Raw genomic sequence first — 21,129 nt, 5'->3', positions numbered from 1 at the left:
ATGTTTCTAATAGTGAGAAATATTCCTGAAATATTGTTACACTATGATTAATCAGAAATGCCAAAAGCATAATAATATTTTTAAAGTATAATAGCTAGTCAAGAACATTATAATTATTTGTTTGAAACAACTGTTTATTGAAATCTTAATGCACTATCTTAAATAGATGATTTTATGTAAAGGATTACCAATACTTAAGGATATTTCTTATAGAGAGAATTACTTCAGAATAAGAATAGAACCATGTGTAGAACCAGATTAGAAAGTTACCTATATTGTTCAATTTGAAAAGTATTCCCAAGGCTCTGCTTTATCCAGGTATTATACATCTGAACCATTATAAGTAAAATGCCTTGTATATAATAATAAAAATATTATTTTTTGCCTTGTGTATCTTCTACATATCAAATATTATAAGGGGCAATATTGAATAAATCCACTGTAGATTATTACTGACTTACCCAGATCTTCAGTGAAACTAGGTAGAATAAAAGCAGAGAAAGCACGGGAAGTGAGGAAAATGAAAAAAGGTAGATTTGAAGGCTCGTGCAGATGAATTTTTTCCTATTAAAAAATTTTGTCTGGGAATAGACAGAAATCACCTGTTTTTATCATGTTATCCTTCAGGTCATCATCCATTTATTTCAAGCTCTTCACTAAGTATATGTGGATTTATTTATCCTTATTCTTGTTCAGAGTACATTTTTGCCTAGTGAGATAAATTCATTTGGTTTTTTAATATTAAAAATGATGAATCTATTAAAATCTGTATACCATTTTATTGATTCTCTCTACTGTATCTTATAGCATCAATTTTTAAACTCATCACTTTTACACTGATAGCATGGGCATTTAATGGCTCTTACTTGAGCCTAAAGTAATTTTGTGTATTCTTAGCAGTATTATTCTGATACATACAAAAATCCAGGGTTAACAGAGGTCTTATAGCATAAAGAGTCTGAAATCAAAGAACTTTAAAATTGAATTCTATCTTTCCTACTTCTTATTCTGCAGCTTACATACTTAGCGTTTCTAAGGCTCTATATCCTCATATGTTGAATATAATGGCAATGTTTTAAGTAATTCCTATTAGTTTGTTTTTATCCCTTCCAAAATATATTATCATGACAATTGAATTTGTTTTTTGAAAAAACGTAACTTCTATTACTGTCAGCATGAAACACTAAATACCCTGAAAATACCTTCCCATGAAAACAATTTAAAAATCTGGATAAAATGTAAATTGTTGTTGTTGCTGTTTAGATGCTAAGTTGTTTCCAACTCTTTGCAATCCCATGGGCTGTAGCCCGCCATGCTCATCTGACCATGGGATTTCCCAAGCAAAAATACTGGAGTGGGTTGCCATTTCCTTCTCCATGCGTTTCTTTAAATGAATTGCTGAGCTGGTTAGAAAATAAAGAAGTAGGCAAATGCTTAAACAAAGGAGAAACCCTGGAAGTTAGGTAAGAATTAAAGCTGGATTTTGTCCTAAGAGCATCTGCTAAACTTTAGAAATCTTGAACTTCTGTTTTTGTTTCTGGAAATGGCCAGGCAGTCAGGAAAGAAAACTTAGGTATTCTCTGGAGTAAACACATTTCAGTCGGGAATTCAAAGAATTCTTAAAGATAAAATATCCAAGAAAAATGAGTTCATTGTATAAAATCACAAAGCACAAAAAGAAACTGTAAGAAGCATAGCACTATAAATCAGGGTCAGCGGAAACAAGAATCAGAAGAATCAGATTACAAAGTCTTCAGATATTAAAATTTTCAAATGTATGTGCATTAAGAAATAAAGAATGTAAATGTGAAAAAAGAACAGGAGTCTATCAAAATAACCAGGTGGATTTGCAAAAACAGGATAGTCAGAATGAGAGAAACCAGAAAGGTATGATGAAGCATCCAGGACTAACAAGAGTCATTTTCAGCCCTGTGTGTAAAGGTGTATAGAAACAGAGGTTGCAAGAAACTGGAGAAATCTGTAGCTGTAGCTCGAGCGAAGCTTATCTGAGAGGAATTACAAGCTTTGGTAGAGGCCTGCATGCTAAGTCCTGCCTGACTCTTGCGACTCCAGGGATTGTATCTCACCAGGCTCCTCTGTCCCTGGGATTTCCAGGCAAGAATACTGGAGTGTGTTGCCATTTCCTCCTTGAGAGGATCTTCCTGACCCAGAGATTGAACCCAAATCTCCCGCATTTCCTGCATCAGCATGCAGTTTCTTTACCACTGAGCCAAATTTGGTAGGATGCAGCTAATGCTGACCCACAACCCACTAAGTATGTAGATGTGGAAATAAATATTCCCGTCTCTCTCCTCCCGCACCTGTTGTACCTTTCACCGACCAAACCACACCTAAATACCAGAGGCAAGGGAACTTTGGTGATACATGACGTAGAGGTTAGAATACCAGGACACAGAGCAGAGTGGAGAAGGGAGGATTACAGGGACAAAAGATAGAATTACCAGCAGAAGAGTATGAGACATTAAGTATAGAGTGAAAAGTGGAAGCGTTAGTCACGCAGTTGTGTCTGACTCTTTGTGACCCCATGGACTGTAGCCCACCAGGTTCCTCTGTCCATGTCATTCTCCAGGCAAAAATTCTGGAGTGGGTTGCCATGCCCTCCTCCAGGGGATCTTCCCAACCCAGGGATCAAACCTGCATTTCTTACTTCTCCTGCATTGGCAGGCAGGTTCTTTATCACTAGTGCCACCAACTTACACTTAAACAGAGTTATTTTTTAAAAAAAAGAAGGGCAAGGAGGGAAAGCAAATGTTCAGAGATGAAATGATTGATAATTTTCCAGAATTCCTGAAAGACAATAACCTCTCAGATCAAAAAGCAAATCCAGTTTAAAAAGAAATTCACAAATAGACAATATCATAGTGAAACAACACCAAAGACAATGAAAGGTCTTAAAATCAGCTAGACAGGAAAGAGAGATTAGTTCCAAAAGACTTCATCATTAATTTCTCAACCACAATGGGGCTGTAAATTGAGAATAAACACCTTCAATGAGTTAGCATTGAATACTTCAAAGCTGTCTCTCAAGAAGAGGTATGAGATGTAGACATTTTCAAATGAACAACTTAGAGGTTTAAAATCTGACTCATTTTAAAGACAATTTTAAAGGATGAACTTTGGGAAGAAGGACAGTGATCAAAGGTAGAAGGTCTGAGATACAATAAAGAGTAGTAAACAAATATTAATTACATGGTATATCTAAGCATAGAATTCATAATTTCCAAAGTAGAAAACAAAAATAAAATGAAAGCAGGGGGAAAAAAACCTTAATTTAAAAGAATGGAGGAAAAAGAGAATAGAAAATCTGCATAAATAGAAAGCACAAAATAAGAAATCAAAGGTAAATGTAATTATTATCAGTGAAATCATATAAACACAAATATTCTTGTAACAAAAATTCTGATTACAAGCTGAATTTTTTAAAAGGTGGGTTTAAAATGCCCAACAATATTCTTCCCAAGAGACATATCTTAAATAGAAGACCAAAATAGGCTTAATCCAAAGTATGGAAAATGATATTCCAGGCAATCACTATCCACGAGAGCTCTTGAAAACTATGTTATTAACAGGTAAAGAGAATGTAAGGCAGACAGTCTTATTGGATCTCAAGATCACTACATAATGATAGAAGGGTCAATTTGTCAGGATGTTACAGCTTCTATATATATATACTCAAAAATATAGCATCAGGATAGAAAACAAGGACTTCACGGGGGTGTCCAGTGGTTAAGACTCTGTACTTTCACTGTAGGGTACACGGGTTCGATCCCTGGTCAGTGGACTAAGATCCTGCATGATGTAGTGATGCCAAAAAAAATAAAAAGAACTCACAAGATGTATATATAATTTTTTTAAAAAACTGTATAAAACAAAAAATGACAGAAATACAAGGATAAATAAATTCACCATCAAACTGGGGAAGGCATTCACACATCTCTCACTAATTAGTAGATATATCAGAAACAAAAATCAACATTTGAATTATATACATTCTTTTCAAAGCACATGTAGACTTTTACAGTCAATAAACTCTGCAGATAAGTAGATTAAAAAATTATTTTAGATGTGGATAAACCCAAGGTTAAAGAAAAAAGTAGAACAGGACAAGGAAGAACAAGAGTGTTCATGGAGGAATGAACTATTGGGGCTGATTAAGAGGGGAAGGAGAGGATGTGAGGAGAAGTTACAGGCAGCAGAACACAAAGGACCTCATAGGCCATTGTGAGGACTTTGACTTTCTCTCTGAGTGGAAGGGAAATCCTCAGCATACTGAGCTCAATGCAGTGACGTCATCTGACTTTTTGAAAGACTCCCTGGCTGCTAAATTGAAAATAGACCACAGGGAAACAAGGGTTGTAAGACAGACTGTGAATATAAGCTCTAACTTTTCTATAATGGACTCACAAAAGAAGTCGGTGGAGGATAAGTGAAAAGGAAACAGAAAAGACCATTACAGTATACTAACACATATATATGGAATCTAGAAAGATGGTAACGATAACCCTATATGCAAAACAGAAAAAGAGACTCAGATGTATAGAACAGACTTGTGGACTCTGGGAGAAGGCGAGGGTGGGATGTTTCAAGAGAACAGCATCGAAACATGTATATTATCTAGGGTGAAACAGATCACTAGCCCAGGTTGGGTGCCTGAGACAAGTGCTCGGGCCTGGTGCACTGGGAAGACCCAGAGGGATCCGGTGGAGAGGGAGGTGGGAGGGGGGACCGGGATGGAGAATACATGTAAATCCATGGCTAATTCATTTCAATGTATGACAAAAACCACTGCAATGATGTAAAGTAATTAGCCTCCAACTAATAAAAATAAATGGAAAAAAAAAAAACAACAACAAAAAATAAAAAAATAAAAAGAAAAGCAAACCCTCTGGCCATGGAGAGGGAAGGAACTGAGAATGAAATGCCAGATAAGATTGCTATGTTCCATGGGATGTGATTCTTCATTGTGAACCCATAAAGTTTTAGGTAAAGCCAAAAGATTTTTTTAAATGCTCCTAGAATTAGCGCATAATTACATGAGGTCCATCTGAGTAGTTCAGGCTGTTCAAGTACTCAGTCTCAAATAGAAGCTTAATTGGGTTTTCCCCAGAAACCCATTTTTTCAAAGTCAATGAATCATCTTTTCCCTTCTTTCCTTAGTAAAAGATACAGCATGTTCCATTTTCCTCATCTAAGATACTAAGATGTTGAAAGTATTTGTGCTTTAAAACATCCTAGACAATATAAATATGATTTCAATTATGTAGTTTTTTTCTCATAAATAAGAGCAATAGCCACCAAACAGTACTCAATCGTAACAGTTTATTTATTTAAAGAAAATGCTGAGTATCTTCTGTGTCTCAGAGCCATATGCAACAATACTAGAGAATTTATTAGGGGAACATTGTCCTAACATTTAGTAATTTCAATCTGGTGACAGAGTCATTGGCTCGTGGGCTGTAACAAAGAGATTATTCAGGGATAGGATGCAGGAGAACAGGCTGAAGGCAGAACTTCAGGGAACAACTTGATGTTTACTTCCCTTGATTATAAAGACTATGATATCATTTATATTATACATTATAGTATATGTTTAGATATTTATGCACACTGGGAAGATAATATTATTTTATATTTGCCAACTCTCTGTATTTCACTTGCAGAAAGGAACATATGCTTTTCTTGCAAAATAATTAAGTCAATCTGCACACATTTTTTCTGCATCTAAACAACTGCATATATGGTAGCAGTCCTTCCTCCGAGATAATGAGGCTCCAGGAGTCACCTGGAAATGAGCAAAACAATTCCTTTATTTAGGCAGCTGTGCTCAGGTGCAGAGATCACCAGGAAGCAGAAAATCCAGACATTAGTCTGGCTTTGCTGCTGACCTTGGGCAAGCGAGTCTCAATTTCATCATTTGTAAAATATTAAGCCCATAGGCTCTTTATGAGGAATAAATAATACACATGAAGAGGTTGTATAACCATAGGTCACATTAGAGCTGTACAGGGCATACATTTATTTCTCACACCACTCATTCATTCATTCATTTAAAAATGAATATTTAATTTCTACTGTGCTCTGCAAATTGTGCTCAATCCTCAGGAATGATACAATTTCTGTCCTCAAGGAATTTTAGTGCTAAGATCAGAGTGCTAAGATGTATGTGGAGGATCCTATAATAGGACAGAGAGACAGAAGATAGTTGGGGATGTGGTCGAAATCATAAAACATTTCCAAGAGGAGAGATGATTCTGTATTCCAGTAGCTTTAGTATTCTCATTCAATAAATGTTGACTGAAAATCATGAAACCCAAATGCTAACACAAGTGTTTTCCTCAATCTTTGAAATCAGTGTATGTAGGGGAAGGAAAAAAAGAATGGAGAAAAAATCAGACTGGGTTTATAAATATGTATTGGGCTTCTCAAGTGGCTCAGTAATAAGGAATCACCTGCCAATGCAGGAGATGCCGGTTCCATCCCTGGTCCAAGAAGATCCCTAGGAAATGGCAAGGAAATGGCAACCCACTCCAGTGTTCTTGGAAAGCAAAATCAAACCAGTCAATCCTAAAGGAGATCAACCCTGAATATTCATTGGAAGGGCTTAAGCTCCAATACTTTAGCCACTGGATAAAAGCTGACTCACTAGAAAAGACCTTGATGCTGGGAAAACCTTGAGGGCAGAAGGAAAAGGGAGCAACAGAGGATGAGATGGTTGGATGGCATCACTGACTCAATGGACATGAGTTTGAGCAAACTCCTGGAGATAGTGAAGGTCATGGAAGCCTGGTGTGCTGCAGTCCATGGGGTCACGAAGAGTCTGATATGACTAAGCAACTGAGCAACAACCAGTATTCTTACCTGGGAAATCCCATAGACAGAGGAGCCTGGCAAGCCACAGTCCATGGAGCCTGAAAGAGTTGAACATGTCTTAGCGACTGAATAACAACATCAACAAATAAATATGTATTGTGTTAATTTCTAAATAGTAGGTAAATATATCTCTTTACCTTATTCAAAATACATATCTTGAATAGTTTCCATTTGCTCATAAATTTTAAAAATGATTGATAGTTCAGATATGTTGCTGTCCAGTCGCTCAGTTGTCTCTGACTTTTTGCAACCCTGTAAAATGCAGCACACCAGGCTTTCCTGTCCTTCACTATCTCCCAGAGTTTGCTCAAAATCATATCCACTGAGTCAGAGATGCATTCCAACCATCTCATTCTCTGTCACCCTCTTCTGCCCTCAATCTTTCCCAGCATCAGGATCTTTTCCAATGAGTTGGCTCTTCACATCAGGTCCCACTGTACTGGAGATTCAGCTTCAACATCAATCCTTCCAATGAATATTAAGGTTTGATTTCCATTAGGACTGACTGATTTGATCTCCTTGTAGTCCAAGGAACTCTCAAGAGTCTTCTCCAGCACCACAATTTGAAAGCATCAATTCTTTAGAACTCAGCCTTTTTAAATTTGGTAATATATCAGAGTTCAGTTGGTAAAGAATCCGCCTGCAATGCAGGAGACCTGGGTTCAATTCTTGGGTCAGGGAGATCCCCTGGAGAAGGAAATGGCAACCCACTCCAGTGTTCTCACCTCAAGGATCCCATGGACAGAGGAGCATGGCAGGCCTGGAGAATCCCATGGACAGAAGAGCCTGGCAGGCTACAGTCCATGGGGTCACAAGAGTCAAACACAACTTAGCAACTAAACCATCACCATTATTACCTTGGCAGTAATAATCTTATTAAAGCACCTAGCATTTCTTCCTGTATTTTTTAGCATCAGTTTTATCTTTGCATAATTATGTTGATCCAAAACTAGAACTTCTTCAAAAATTCTCACCATTTTTTATTTTTTTTATTTGTAAAACACTTGCAACATTTATTTATTTATTACTTCCAAGCATTGCTTTTATTTTATTTTTTTTCCATTTATTTTTATTAGTTGGAGGCTAATTGCTTTACAGTATTGTAGTGGTTTTTGCCATACATTGACGTGAATCAGCCATTGATTTACATGTGTTCCCCATCCCGATCCTCTCTCCGGCCTCCCTTCCCATCCCATCTCTCTGGGTCTTCCCAGTGCACCAGCCCTGAGCACTTGTCTCATGCTTCCAGCCTGGGCTGGTGATCTGTTTCACACTTGATAGTATACTTGTTTCAATGCTGTTCTCTCATAACATCTCACCCTCGCCTTCTCCCAGAGAGTCTACAAGTCTGTTCTGTACATCTGTGTCTCCTTTTCTGTTTTGCATTTAGGATTATCATTACCATCTTTTAAAATTCCGTATATATGCATTAGTATATTGTATTGGTCTTTATCTTTCTGGCTTACTTCACTCTGTATAATGGGCTCCAGTTTCATCCATCTCACTAGAACTGATTCAAATGAATTCTTTTTAATGGCTGAGTAATATTCCATAGTGTATATGTACCACAGCTTCTTTATCCATTCATCCGCTGATGAATGCACAAATCACAGCAAGATCCTCTATGACCCACCTCCCAGAATATTGGAAATAAAAGCAAAAATAAACAAATGGGACCTAATGAAACTTAAAAGCTTTTGCACAACAAAGGAAACTATAAGCAAGGTGAAAAGACAGCCTTCAGAATGGAAGAAAATAATAGCAAATGAAGCAACAGACAAAGGATTCATCTCAAAAATATACAAGCAACTCCTCCAGCTCAATTCCAGAAAAATAAATGACCCAATCAAAAAATGGGCCAAAGATCTAAACAGGCATTTCTCCAAGGAAGACATACAGATGGCAAAAAAACACATGAAAAGATGCTCAACTTCACTCATTATCAGAGAAATGCAAATCAAAACCACAATGAGGTACCATTACATGCCAGTCAGGATGGCTGCTATCCAAAAGTCTACAAGCAATAAATGCTGGAGAGGGTGTGGAGAAAAGGGAACCCTCTTACACTGTTGGTGGGAATGCAAATTAGTACAGCCACTATGGAAAACAGTGTGGAGATTTCTTAAAAAGCTGGAAATAGAACTGCCATATGACCCAGCAATCCCACTTCTGGGCATACACACCGAGGAAACCAGATCTGAAAGAGACATGTGTACCCCAATGTTCATCGCAGCACTGTTTATAATAGCCAGGACATGGAAGCAACCTAGATGCCCACCAGCTCACCATTTTGTAAATTGATATAGTTTTTCTACATTGCCAACTCTTTTTTTGCTATTAACAAGAGAGTACACATCTTTTGGATATTTTAGATGTGTTGATTTATTTCTTATTATGCCTTCTTTACATTTTTTTCCATCTTTGAATGTCATTAATTCTTATAGGCAAATGTTTTATTAATTCAACTGATTAATTTCTGTAGCTTTAAGGGATTTATTTTCTGAGTAACTCTTATTTTAGTGAACTTAACTTTGCGTGTGTGTGTGTGAGAGAGAGAGAGAGATTTCAGCAATGAACATATCCTAAATATTTCATGTAACGATTATTTCTGTAAGGAGCTTCACAATGAGGGAAGATTGTTATTCCACATATCAATTCAATTTGTTAGTAAAATATCTTCATAAAAATAGCAGACTTCTGACACAGTATTACTTTGTGTGTTAGTAAAAAGTGCAAAGATTTTTTTTTTAATAGGAGGAAAATAAATCAATTTAAATCTATAACTTTGTGAACAGATTGCTTTCTGAATTTATTAAGAGCTGGATTTTTATTCCCATTGCTATGCATGCTCTTAATAATTTCATTGATTTTCAATGGAACAATTGTTTGCTACAAACTCTATAGAGAGAATTATATACCATTCACATTCCAGTTTTGATTTATTGTCTGGACACCTAAGGCTTTCCAGGTGTCTCTAGTACTAAAAAACCCACCTGCTAAAGCAGGAGGTTAACGGATGCAGGTTTGATCTCTGGGGTGGGAAGATCCCCTGGAGGAGGAACTCGCACCCCATTCCAGATTTCTTGCCTGGAGAATCCCATGGACAGAGTAGCCTGGAGGGCTACAGTACATAGGGTCGCAAAGAGTTGGACACAATTGAAGTGACTTTGCACATTTCAGTTTTGATGTGTTGTTTAGAAAGGGAAGAATCTACATTTTCAAGAAGTCCATAATGATTGCCAGCTATTTTGAATTCAATTTTCTAGAAACAAGGTGAAAAGCAATACTATTGTATGTATGTGTTAGTCGCTCAGTCATTTCTGACTCTGCAAACACATGGACTGTAGCCCACCAGGCTCCTCTGTCCGTGGAATTCTCCAGGCAAGAATACTGGAGTGGGTTGCCATTTCCTTCTCTAGGGGATCTTCCCAACCCATTGATTGAACCTGGACCCCCTGCATTGCAGGCGGATACTTTACCATCTGAACTTCTAGGGAAGCCATACTATTATATTTGTCATTTCCTAAATGTTGTTGTTGTTGTTCAGTCACAACGTCATGTCCAACTCTTTGCCACTCCATGGACTTCAGGATTCTCTGTCCTCACTATCTCCTGGAATTTGCTCAAACTCATGTCCATTGAGTTGGCGATGCAAATCAACCATCTCATCCTCTATTTCCCCCTTCTCCTTCTAAGCTCAATCGTTCCCAGCATCAGACTCTTTTCCAGCTCTTCTCATTGCATGGCCAAAGTATTGGAACTTTAGCTTCAGGATCAGATCGTCCAAAGAATATTCGGAGTTGATTTCCTTAGCATTCACTGGTTTTATCTCCTTGCTGTCCAGGGGACTCAAGAATCTTTACTAGGATTGCGATTCAAAGCATCAGTTCTGTGGTGATCAGCCTTCTTTATGGTCCAACTCTCAATCCATAGCTGACTACTGGAAAAAACCATAGTTTTGACTACATGGACCTTTGTCAGCAAAATGATGTCTCTGCTTTTTAATATGCTGTCTAGGTTTGTTACAGCTTTTCTTCCAAGGAGCAAGCATCTTTTAATTTCATGATTGCAGTCACCATCTGCAGTGATTTTTGAGTCCAGGAAAATAATATCTTTGACTGTTTCCACTTTTTCCCCATCTATTTGCCATGAAGTGACGGAACTGGATCACTGAGCATCTAAGCATCTGAATGCAGATTTCCAAAAAAATAGCAAGGAGAGATAAGAAAGCCTTCCTCAGTGATCAATGCAAAGAAATAGAGGATAACAATAGAATGGGAAAGACTAGAGATCTCTTCAAGAAAATTAGTGATACCAAGGGAACATTTCATGCAAAGATGGGCTCAATAAAGGACAGAAATGGTATGGACCTATCAAAAGCAGAAGATATTAAGAAGAGGTAGCAAGAATACACAGAAGAACTGTACAAAAATAGATCTTCATGACCCAGATCATCACAATGGTGTGATCACTAACCTACAGCCAGACATCCTGGAATGTGAAGTCAAATGGGCCTTAGGAAGCATCACTATGAACAAAGCTAGTTTAGGTGAAGGGATTCCAGTTGAGCTATTTCAAATCCTAAAAGATGGTGCTGTGAAAGTGCTGCACTCAATATGTCAGCAAATTTGAAACACTCAGCAGTGGCTACAGGACTGGGAAAGGTCAGTTTTCATTCCAATCCCAAAGAAAGGCAATCCCAAAGAATGCTCAAACTACTGCACAATTGCACTCATCTCACACGCTAGTAAAGTAATGCTCAAAATTCTCCAAGCCAGGCTTCAGCAATACGTGAACCGTGAAATTCCAGATGTTCAAGCTGGATTTAGAAAAGGCAGAGGAACCAGAGATCAAATTGCCAACATCCACTGGATCATCGAAAAAGCAAAGGAGTTCAAGACAAACATCTATTTCTGCTTTATTGACTGTGCCAAAGCCTTTGACTGTGTGGATCACAATAAACTGTGGAATATTCTGAGAGAGATGAGAATACCAGACCACCTGATGTGCCTCTTGAGAAACCTGTATGCAGGTCAGGAAGCAACAGTTAGAACTGGATATGGAACAACAGACTGGTTCCAAATAGGAAAAGGAGTATGTCAAGGCTGTATATTGTCAACCCGCTTATTTAACATATGCAGAGTACATCATGAGAAATGCTGGGCTGGATGAAGCACAAGCTAGAATCAGGATTGGCGGGAGAAATATCAATAACCTCAGATATGCAGATGACAACACCCTTACGGCAGACAGTGAAGAAGAATTAAAGAGCCTCTTGATGTAGTGAAAGAGGAGAGTGAAAAAGTTGACTTAAAGCTCAACATTCAGAAAACTAAGATCATGGCATCCGGTCCCATCACTTCATGGCAAATAAATGGGGAAACAGCAGAAACAGTGGCTGACTTTATTTTTGTGGGCTCCTAAATCACTGCAGATGGTGACTGCAGCAATGAAATTAAATGATGCTTACTCCTTGGAAGGAAAGTTATGACCAATCTAGACAGCATATTAAAAAGCAGAGACATTACTTTGTCAACAAAAGTCTGTCTAGTCAAGGCTATGGTTTTTCCAGTGGTCATGTATGGATGTGAGAGTTGGACTGTGAAGATAGCTGAGCACCTATAAATTGATGCTTTCAAACTGTGTTTTTGGAGAAGACTCTTGAGAGTCCCTTGGACTGCAAGGAGATCCAACCAGTCCATCCTAAAGGAAATCAGTCCTGAATATTCATTGGAAGAATTAATATTGAAGCTGAAACTCCAATACTTTGGCCACCTGATGCGAAGAACTGACTCATTTGAAAAGACCCTGATGCTGGGAAAGATTGGGGACAGGAGGAAAAGGGGACGACAGAGGATGAAATGGTTGGATGGCATCATGAACTCAATGGACATGAGTTTGGGTGAACTCTGATAGTTGGTGATGGACAGGGAGGCCTGGCCTGCTGTGATTCATGGGGTCGCAAAGAGTCAGGCACGACTGAGTGACTGAACTGAACTAATGGACTGCATGTCATGATCATCATCTTTTTGAGTTTTAAGCCAGCTTTTTCACTCTTCTCTTTATCCTCATCAAGAGGCTCTTTAGTTCCTCTTCACTTTCAATATTAGAGTGGCATCATTTGCATATCTGAGGTTTTTATATTTCTTCTGGCATCGATAAATGTATGACATGGCTGTATAAAGCCAGTTTCTCCTTGAGAATTCCATGATATTTGAATGTCTGGTGAATCATCATCACTGGCTTTATAAATCACACATCTGTCTCTTTTCCAACTGAACAGTGCTTTACCTATCTTTATATTATGTTAGGCATTTTACTCTCTACCTGAGCAGTTTAAGGGTAGTTAAGATGTGATATTTTTCACAACAATCTTTCTGTTTAACTTTGTCCAGTTTGTCCTTATTAAATATCAATTCAAAATATTTGACTGAGATAATTGGATATTGATTATCTTTGCGCTGTCATTTGGAATTCAAATTGGATCTTGATAAATACTTGAGACTTTTTAATGGCTACTTTATTCTTAATATGTGTTCATAGTTCTAGTTTTGCTTCAGTTTGGTTTGGGGTGCTAAATTCAGACTCCACTTTCCATAAAAAGAAAATCAACAGCTCAGAGATAAAGCAAGAAGACTTTCCAGTGCCTTTTTATTAGTAACTCTTTCCTCTTTTTTTCTTAAATTCAAAGCCAACAAAGGATTTCTGAAAAGTTGAGTGGTCACCTGACCTTAGAACTTTGTATGGATGGATGGTTACAACATGCTGCTACCTTATTATTCTCTTTCCCTGGACAGAATAGACTATAAATCATTATTTCCAAAAATCCTATAGCAATATTTTTCTTTCTTTTTATATATGCAGAGGCAAAGTACATTTTCATGTTTTAAATTCTTATTACTTTTATTTTATTTTACCATGAATTATTTCTATTTAGTTTTTAGACTTAATAGAAGCCTAAGTTAAAGTGACAGTAACTGATAAATATTCTGTATTTTAAGATTTAGTGAACATCTACAACTCAGTACGAAAACTACTTTTTGGGACACTAAACATTAGAAAAAAGAAAAGATTGACAACCTTTTCTATGCATTGTGAGATGAAGATTACAGTTTGGGAGTCAAAGGACCTGAGTTCAAGTCCTTCCTCTGGCCCTTCTGTGTTGCCTTGCATATGTTACTTAATTGCTTAGACTTCCTGTTGTCTCATCTGTAGATAGTAATGCACTGCTATATAGTTTAGAATTGTCAAGAAAATGAAACAAATTATATGACAGTATTTTGACAAATGTAATGTGTTATGTCAAAGCCCTCAAATGGTCTAGAATCTATATGAGTAAAGGATCCAAACATTGAAATGAAGAATAATACTAGCTGGAAAATCTTTGGTTATACTTCCAAACATTTAGTAGATATCATAGAGAAGACTCAGAATGCAAGAACTGAGTATATTTGAAGTGGTTGGATTTGTTTTTGAGTGTAATCAGAAATTAAACATAGATCTTCAAGGATGGGTAAAATTTGGAATGAAAATGGAGAATATTCCAAATGTTTCTGCCAGGATAGAGCAGACTTCATCTATCCATTGAATCATTTATTAAATACTTGTGGCCTATTGACCATAGTCTAGGCCCTGGAAGGAATATCAAGACAGACGGAGTAGCTATGGAAAGAAAAAGATGTTTTACTGGTATCACATGGTAGACACTTTAAACTTACTGACATGGCAAGCCTGACTCTGTTGCTTTGGCCACTCTTCTCATTTTTGATAGTACCTGTCCTAACTGCAGTCTTCTCACCAGACCTCACCTTACCTCTGAACCAGTAGAATGACTTCACTGAACTCCCATTTCCTACATCTTCAAGTATACATATTTTTATTTACAAGGGTTCCCAAAGCCAGTATTAGAACTAGTGTAAGGCTGTTTTAGAAGCACTTTTTGTTGTTTTTCAGTCCCTCAGTCATGTCTGACTCTTTGCAACCCCATGGACTGCAGCACGCCAGACTTCTCTGTCCTTCACCATCTCCTAGAGCTTGCTCAAACTCATGTCCATTGAGTTTGTGATGCCATCCAACCATCTCATCCTCTGTTGTCCTCTTCTCCTCTTGCCTTCAATCTTTCCCAGCATCAGTGTCTTTTCTAATGAGTCAGTTCTTCCCATCAGGTGCCAAAGTATTGGAGCTTCAGCTTCAACATCAGTCCTTCCAATGAATATTCAGGACTGATTTCCTTTAGGATGGACTGGTTGGATCTCCTTGCAGTCCACGGGACTCTCAAGAGTCTTCCCCAACAACACAGTTCAAAAGCATCAATTATTTGGCACTCAGTCTTCTTTATAGTCCAACTCTCACATTCAAACATGACTACTAGAAAAATCATAGCTTTGACCATATAAACCTTTGTGGACAAAGTAATGTCTCTGCTTTTTAGTGTGCTGTCTCTGTTTGTCATAGCTTTTCTTTCTAGGAGCAAGCATCTTTTAATTTCTTGGCTGCAGTCATCATCTGCAGTGATTTTGGAGCCCAAGAAAAGAAAGCCTGTTACTGTTTCCATTGTTTCCCCATCTGTTTGCCATTAAGTGATGGGACCAGATGCTGTGATCTTCGGTTTGTGAATGTTGAGCTTTATACCAGCTTTTTCACTCTCCTCTTTCACCTTCATCAAGAGGCTCTTTAGTTCCTTTTCACTTTCTGCCATAAGGGTGTTGTCATCTGCATATCTGAGGTTACTGATATTTCTTCTGGCAAACTTGATTCCAGTCTGTGCTTCATCCAGCCTGGCATTTTGCATGATTACTCTGCATATAAGTTAAATAAGCAGAGTGACAATATACAAACTTCATGTACTCACTTAATTAATGTTAAAAAATATATATCTACCTGGACCTGACCCCAGCTTATTGAATGGAAGTCATTAGTACTGAAAATGGGGGAATCTGTATTATATAAAGTTGCTCAGATAATTTCGTGACCTATGTTTTGGAGACACTGCCAAGAGAGTTGTGGACATGGTTGCTCATGACCTCTGATTGCTTTTTCACGCTGTTTGATATCAGCCTGGCTGCCCCTATTTCTTCCCAGCAGTTGACATGTAGGCTGCACTTTCCAGAGCTCTTCAGTGAGTTGTTAGAGCATCTGTCTTGCCTGTGGTCATCACACTTAGTCTCTTCTTGCTGGCACTGTTAACACACTCCTGCTGGTGACATGCCAAGCTTGAGAGTAGCTAGAATAGCATCTTTGCTGTGTCCTGGCAGTGCTCCAAGGCTTCATTCTTGGTCATTTTGTCTGACCATTTAATGCAAACTGTAGATCACAGATGATGCTGGTCATCTGGTAGAAGAGTTCAAGTAGCCAGAAGTATAATCTCAAGAGGGTGGAAATCTCACAGTTATATTAGCTTGGACATGAACATTGCTGTGTAACACATTTAATTTGATTCAAAGTATATTTCCCACTGGGTATAATAACACTTAGCATTCTGACAACTTTTAATGCTATTTTAATTTATATTCATCTATTACTGTGTTGTATATATAGTTTATAATGAATTTCCTTGACCCCAGTTATCTTTTTCTTGGTTCTAAAAATTTAAAATATCACAAATGAAAGCAAGCGTTTCTAAAATAACTAATTGATTTTAAAAATCAACAATTAATTAGCAGATAAGCATTTTTACATTGTGTAATATTATATTTTACATTGTGTAATATTATATTTACATATAATATATATTTTTTATATATGAGTATGCATGAGTGTGTGCTAAGTCACTTCAGTCATGTCCAACTCTTTGCTACTCCATGGACTATAGGCTGCCAGGCTCCTCTCTCCATGGGATTCTCCAGTCGAGAATATTGGAGTGGGTTGCCATGCCCTTCTCCAGGGAATGCTTCCAACCAGGGATCAAACCCATGTCTCTTGTGTCTCCTGCATTGGGAAGAGGGTTCTTTACAATTAACGCTACCTGGGAAGCACCAAAATAACTATCTTTCCCTGAAATATTTCTTTAAGAGACAGAATGGGAGTTTAACCCAGGCAGTCCAATTCCAGAACCTGGGCTCATCCCATTTAAACCATACTTCTTTGATAATACTGCATAATCTCTTGCATATCTACTTGTGAGCATTCCCATAATGCAACATTTGGGCACCATGATTCTTTATGATCTTTGATACCAATTAGCTACCATTGTAAGTGAAACTCTCCTGGAATCCTTAGCAGTACTTTCTAACATACATTCAGTTTTTCTGGCATACCCTCAAGTGTAGTTACATGGAAATCAATTAGACCACTTTCGTTTTTCATATATTCAATAGTCAGATACATAAAAAGAAAATTAATAACCCATCTAAAAGACTGGTTTACATAGATTTCCAACCAGGATAAGTTGTCATCCCTCATTAGTATAATCATGATGACTAAAAATTGGTTTTTAAAATTAAATCACAATTTTGTGTAGATACTTGCATTTGTAGGTTATGTTTGTTGTAGTTTACTATCTTTTTTTTTCCATTTATTTTTATTAGTTGGAGGCTAATTACTTTACATCATTGCAGTGGTTTTTGTCATACATTGAAATGAATTAGCAATGGATTTACATGTATTCCCCATCCCGGTCCCCCCTCCCACCTCCCTCTCCACCCCATCCCTCTGGGTCTTCCCAGTGCACCAGGCCCGAGCACTTGTCTCATGCACCCAACCTGTGCTGGTGATCTGTTACACCCTAGATAATATACATGTTTCGATGTTGTTCTCTTGAAACATCCCACCCTCGCCTTCTCCCAGAGTCCACAAGTCTGTTCTATACATCTGAGTCTCTTTTTCTGTTTTGCATATAGGGTTATCATTACCATCTTTCTAAATTCCATATATATGTGTTAGTATACTGTAATGGTCTTTATCTTTCTGGCTTACTTCACTCTGTATAATGGGCTCCAGTTTTATCCATCTCATTAGAACTGATTCAAATGAATTCTTTTTAATGACTGAGTAATATTCCATGGTGTATATGTACCACAGCTTCCTCATCCATTCGTCTGCTGATGGGCATCTAGGTTGCTTCCATGTCCTGGCTATTATAAACAGTGCTGCGATGAACATTGGGGTGCACGTGTCTCTTTCAGATCTGGTTTCCTTGGTGTGTATGCCCAGAAGTGGGATTGCTGGCTCATATGGCAGTTCTATTTCAAATGGGCCAAAGGAAACAGACATTTCTCCAAGGAAGACATACAGATGGCTAAAAAACACATGAAAAGATGCTCTACATCACTCATTATCAGAGAAATGCAAATCAAAACCACAATGAGGTACCATTATACGCCAGTCAGGATGGCTGCTATCCAAAAGTCTACAAGCAATAAATGCTGGAGAGGGTGTGGAGAAAAGGGAACCCTCTTACACTGTTGGTGGGAATGCAGACTAGTGTAGTTTCCTATCTTGAGCTTGTGAATACTAGTGGTTAATTATAAGTTCACTTGGATTGTTATATCATCATGAAAATCCATGCATTTGCTGAAACATGTAATCAAAATTCTGCATTGAATTAATTAAAGAGTCAGAATCTAGAACATTTTGTATAATTTGCATGGTTTATACTGAAACTGCATAGTTGGTCCTGGAAGCTCAGACCATGCTCCTCATATATAACATTAAAGCAAATTATGTCTTAAACTCATGAGATTTTCACTTTCTTACCTGTCATTGTATTATCATACAATGATAAGCTTTTTTCTCACTTAAGCTTTGAGTGAAATTGTTTCAAGTTATCACACATTGAGAAATATTTTCTTGTACTTTATATACATATCCTGGGCATATGAGTGAGTACACACACACACACACACACACACACACACACACACACACACAAAGTAGTCCTTACCTATGAATAGATTGGTTTCAGTAAGTATATTTGGAAAAGCGTTTTTTAGAACCAGTGACAGCCTCTAATAGGAATAGCGTTATGTTACTGTGTGCATGCTAAGTCACTTCAGTCATGTCCGGATGTTTGCAACCCTATGGACTGTAGCCCACTAGGCGTCTTTGTCCATGAGATTCTCCAGGCAAGAGTACTGGAGTGGGTTGCCATGCCTTCCTCCTGGGGATCTTCCTGACCCAGGGACTGAACCCAGGTTTCTGATGTCTCCTGCAATGGCAGCAGGTTCTTTACTACTAGCCCTATTATGTTACTCTTCCAGTACAAAAATGTTATTTACTCATATTTCATGCCATTTTACATATTGCTTTTATTGGATCATCCTTTCCCAATTACCTCTCTAGGCACTAGAAATATGTCTCTGTACTACTAACCTTAGGTGATCTTCCACTACTGTAACCCATGACAACCGTGCTGTTTTCAATATATGCTATCAGCCAGCACAGTGGTATTCCATTAGAATAATTATGTAGATGTTAAGAAGCTATGTTATATTTTCTTTTCTTTTTTTATATTCTTTTCCTATGTAGGCCATTACAGAGTATTGAGTAGAGTTCCCTGGGTTATATAGCAGATTCTTATAAGTTTATGTTTTTATTTTCAAAATGATACATGTCACTGTTTTGTTCTGAATTTTCAAATCTTGAACACTCAATAGTTGCTTAATGTTTTCAAAATAAGTAGAATGTACAGTGGTGGCACACAACTGTCAGGTTTACTAAAACCAGAAAATACTAATCACAGAATATATTCTGTTTAATATTCCAACTCAAGTTGTATTTGGTCCATTTATTATTATTTTCTGGTTGTCAGCATTGAAAGTAACTGAGAAGTGCACTTTATATTAACCATATTTTCAAGGAGTCACAGTTAATTAGAATTAGAAAATCCTTATCAATTTAATTGGCACAGAGAAAATCAGCAAGTAAACTCTGGAAAACTGGTATTCAGAATGCTGGTGAAAGGTTCTTTCTTCCTAAAGTGTAACCTGATTTTTAATAAATGTGTTTGCTTTGTAAGTATTCACTTTTTTAGTCAGTGGGTCTCTGATTTACTCAGTTTGGGTAACTATAACAAAATACCGCAGACTGGGTGGCTTAAGCTACAGAACCTTACTTCTCACAGTTTTGGAGTCTTGGAGTCTAACACAGAGGCACCAGCAGACTTGGTGCCTGGCGAGAGCTCTCTCCCTGGTTTGTAGATGACTGCCTTCTCACTGAATCCTCCTGTGCAAGGGCGAGGGAGCTCTAGTCTGCCTTCCTCATTTTATAAAAACACTAATCCCATTATGTGTGCCCCACCCTCATGACCTCAGATAATCCAGTTACTTCTCAAGGGTTCCACATCAAAATACTGTTACTTTAGGGGTGAGAGTTTCAACCTGTGAAGGTGGGAGGTGGGGGGAGTGGAGGAGGGTAGGGACACAAACATTCAACCCATATGAGTCCCTGATTGGAGAATGTGCATATTAGTTTCACCCACATGGGTTTCTATATTTTTAAAATTGGAATGCTTTAGAAAAGTCAAGCCCTCTCCAGTTTATGCAGAATCCCTGCCACTCCCGACTGTCCTGCTCCTTGCTCGGTAGTCTTAAGGATGTGGTCTACTAAGCGTCTCTATATACCTGAATTGTTGACTCTTGATCTAAATCATTTAATTTTTCAAAATGTATTGAGAGTTTTATATTAAACTACTCTTTTAATTTCCTCCTATAGGATGGAGAACTTAATACGGGGAAGGAATCCCCCACAATATCAGAGAAGTCCTTGTAAAGAAGTTCGTGCAGCACTTCGGAAGAGGCCTGAAGAGGAGTGTAAGTATGTTTAATAGGATTACCTTTGTTCTAGATAGACTTAGGTGAGTAGCATAACAAAACTAAAATGTTAACCTTTAAGTGATCAATCAAATAATAGAGGTATTTAACAAAATACTTGTTGAATCTAATTGAATTTACTATAAAAAATATCATGTGGTACCTGGGTTTAAGCACAAAGAACATTATTTTCATTATTGTTTCTTGTGTACTTCAAAATGCGCTACTTATAATTTGGTTCTGTGTTCAATTGAGATTGGAAAAGGCTGCACAGTTTACCACATCTTTCTTAGACATATGTACCATGAATATTGCTTCTGAAGAAGTTAAAAAAAAATTAAATTTGTTTTAAATGAACATTTTCCAGTTTCTTTTGACCACAATATTCTTTCAACCTTTAAAAAACAAAACAACGACAAACCAAGGACTCTTTGAAAACCACTGCATTAGCCTAGAGAATAAATGTCTAGTGGCAAATATAAATCCATTG

The 21,129-nt window shown here is 37.5% G+C and overlaps 1 protein-coding gene across 6 annotated transcripts in view; it reads left to right on the top strand.

The window, feature by feature from the left end:
• Positions 1–21,129, top strand: part of LRRC7 (leucine rich repeat containing 7) — a 608,651-nt gene that overhangs the window by 98,461 nt on the left and 489,061 nt on the right. For 5 of the 6 annotated variants that reach the window (XM_070467940.1, XM_070467944.1, XM_070467942.1 and 2 more), the window contains exon 2: positions 20,542–20,639. In XM_070467940.1, the coding sequence (XP_070324041.1) occupies positions 20,542–20,639 (98 nt within the window). Of the gene's footprint in view, positions 1–20,541; positions 20,640–21,129 lie in introns of those variants that run through there. The other variant, XM_070467941.1, reaches the window with a different exon arrangement.

This window comes from Odocoileus virginianus, chromosome 5 (assembly GCF_023699985.2).
Source record: "Odocoileus virginianus isolate 20LAN1187 ecotype Illinois chromosome 5, Ovbor_1.2, whole genome shotgun sequence".
Classification (NCBI taxonomy): Eukaryota; Metazoa; Chordata; class Mammalia; order Artiodactyla; family Cervidae; genus Odocoileus; species Odocoileus virginianus.
The sequence above is the reverse complement of the archived record's forward strand: the minus strand, read 5'-3'. Positions and strand labels throughout refer to the sequence as shown.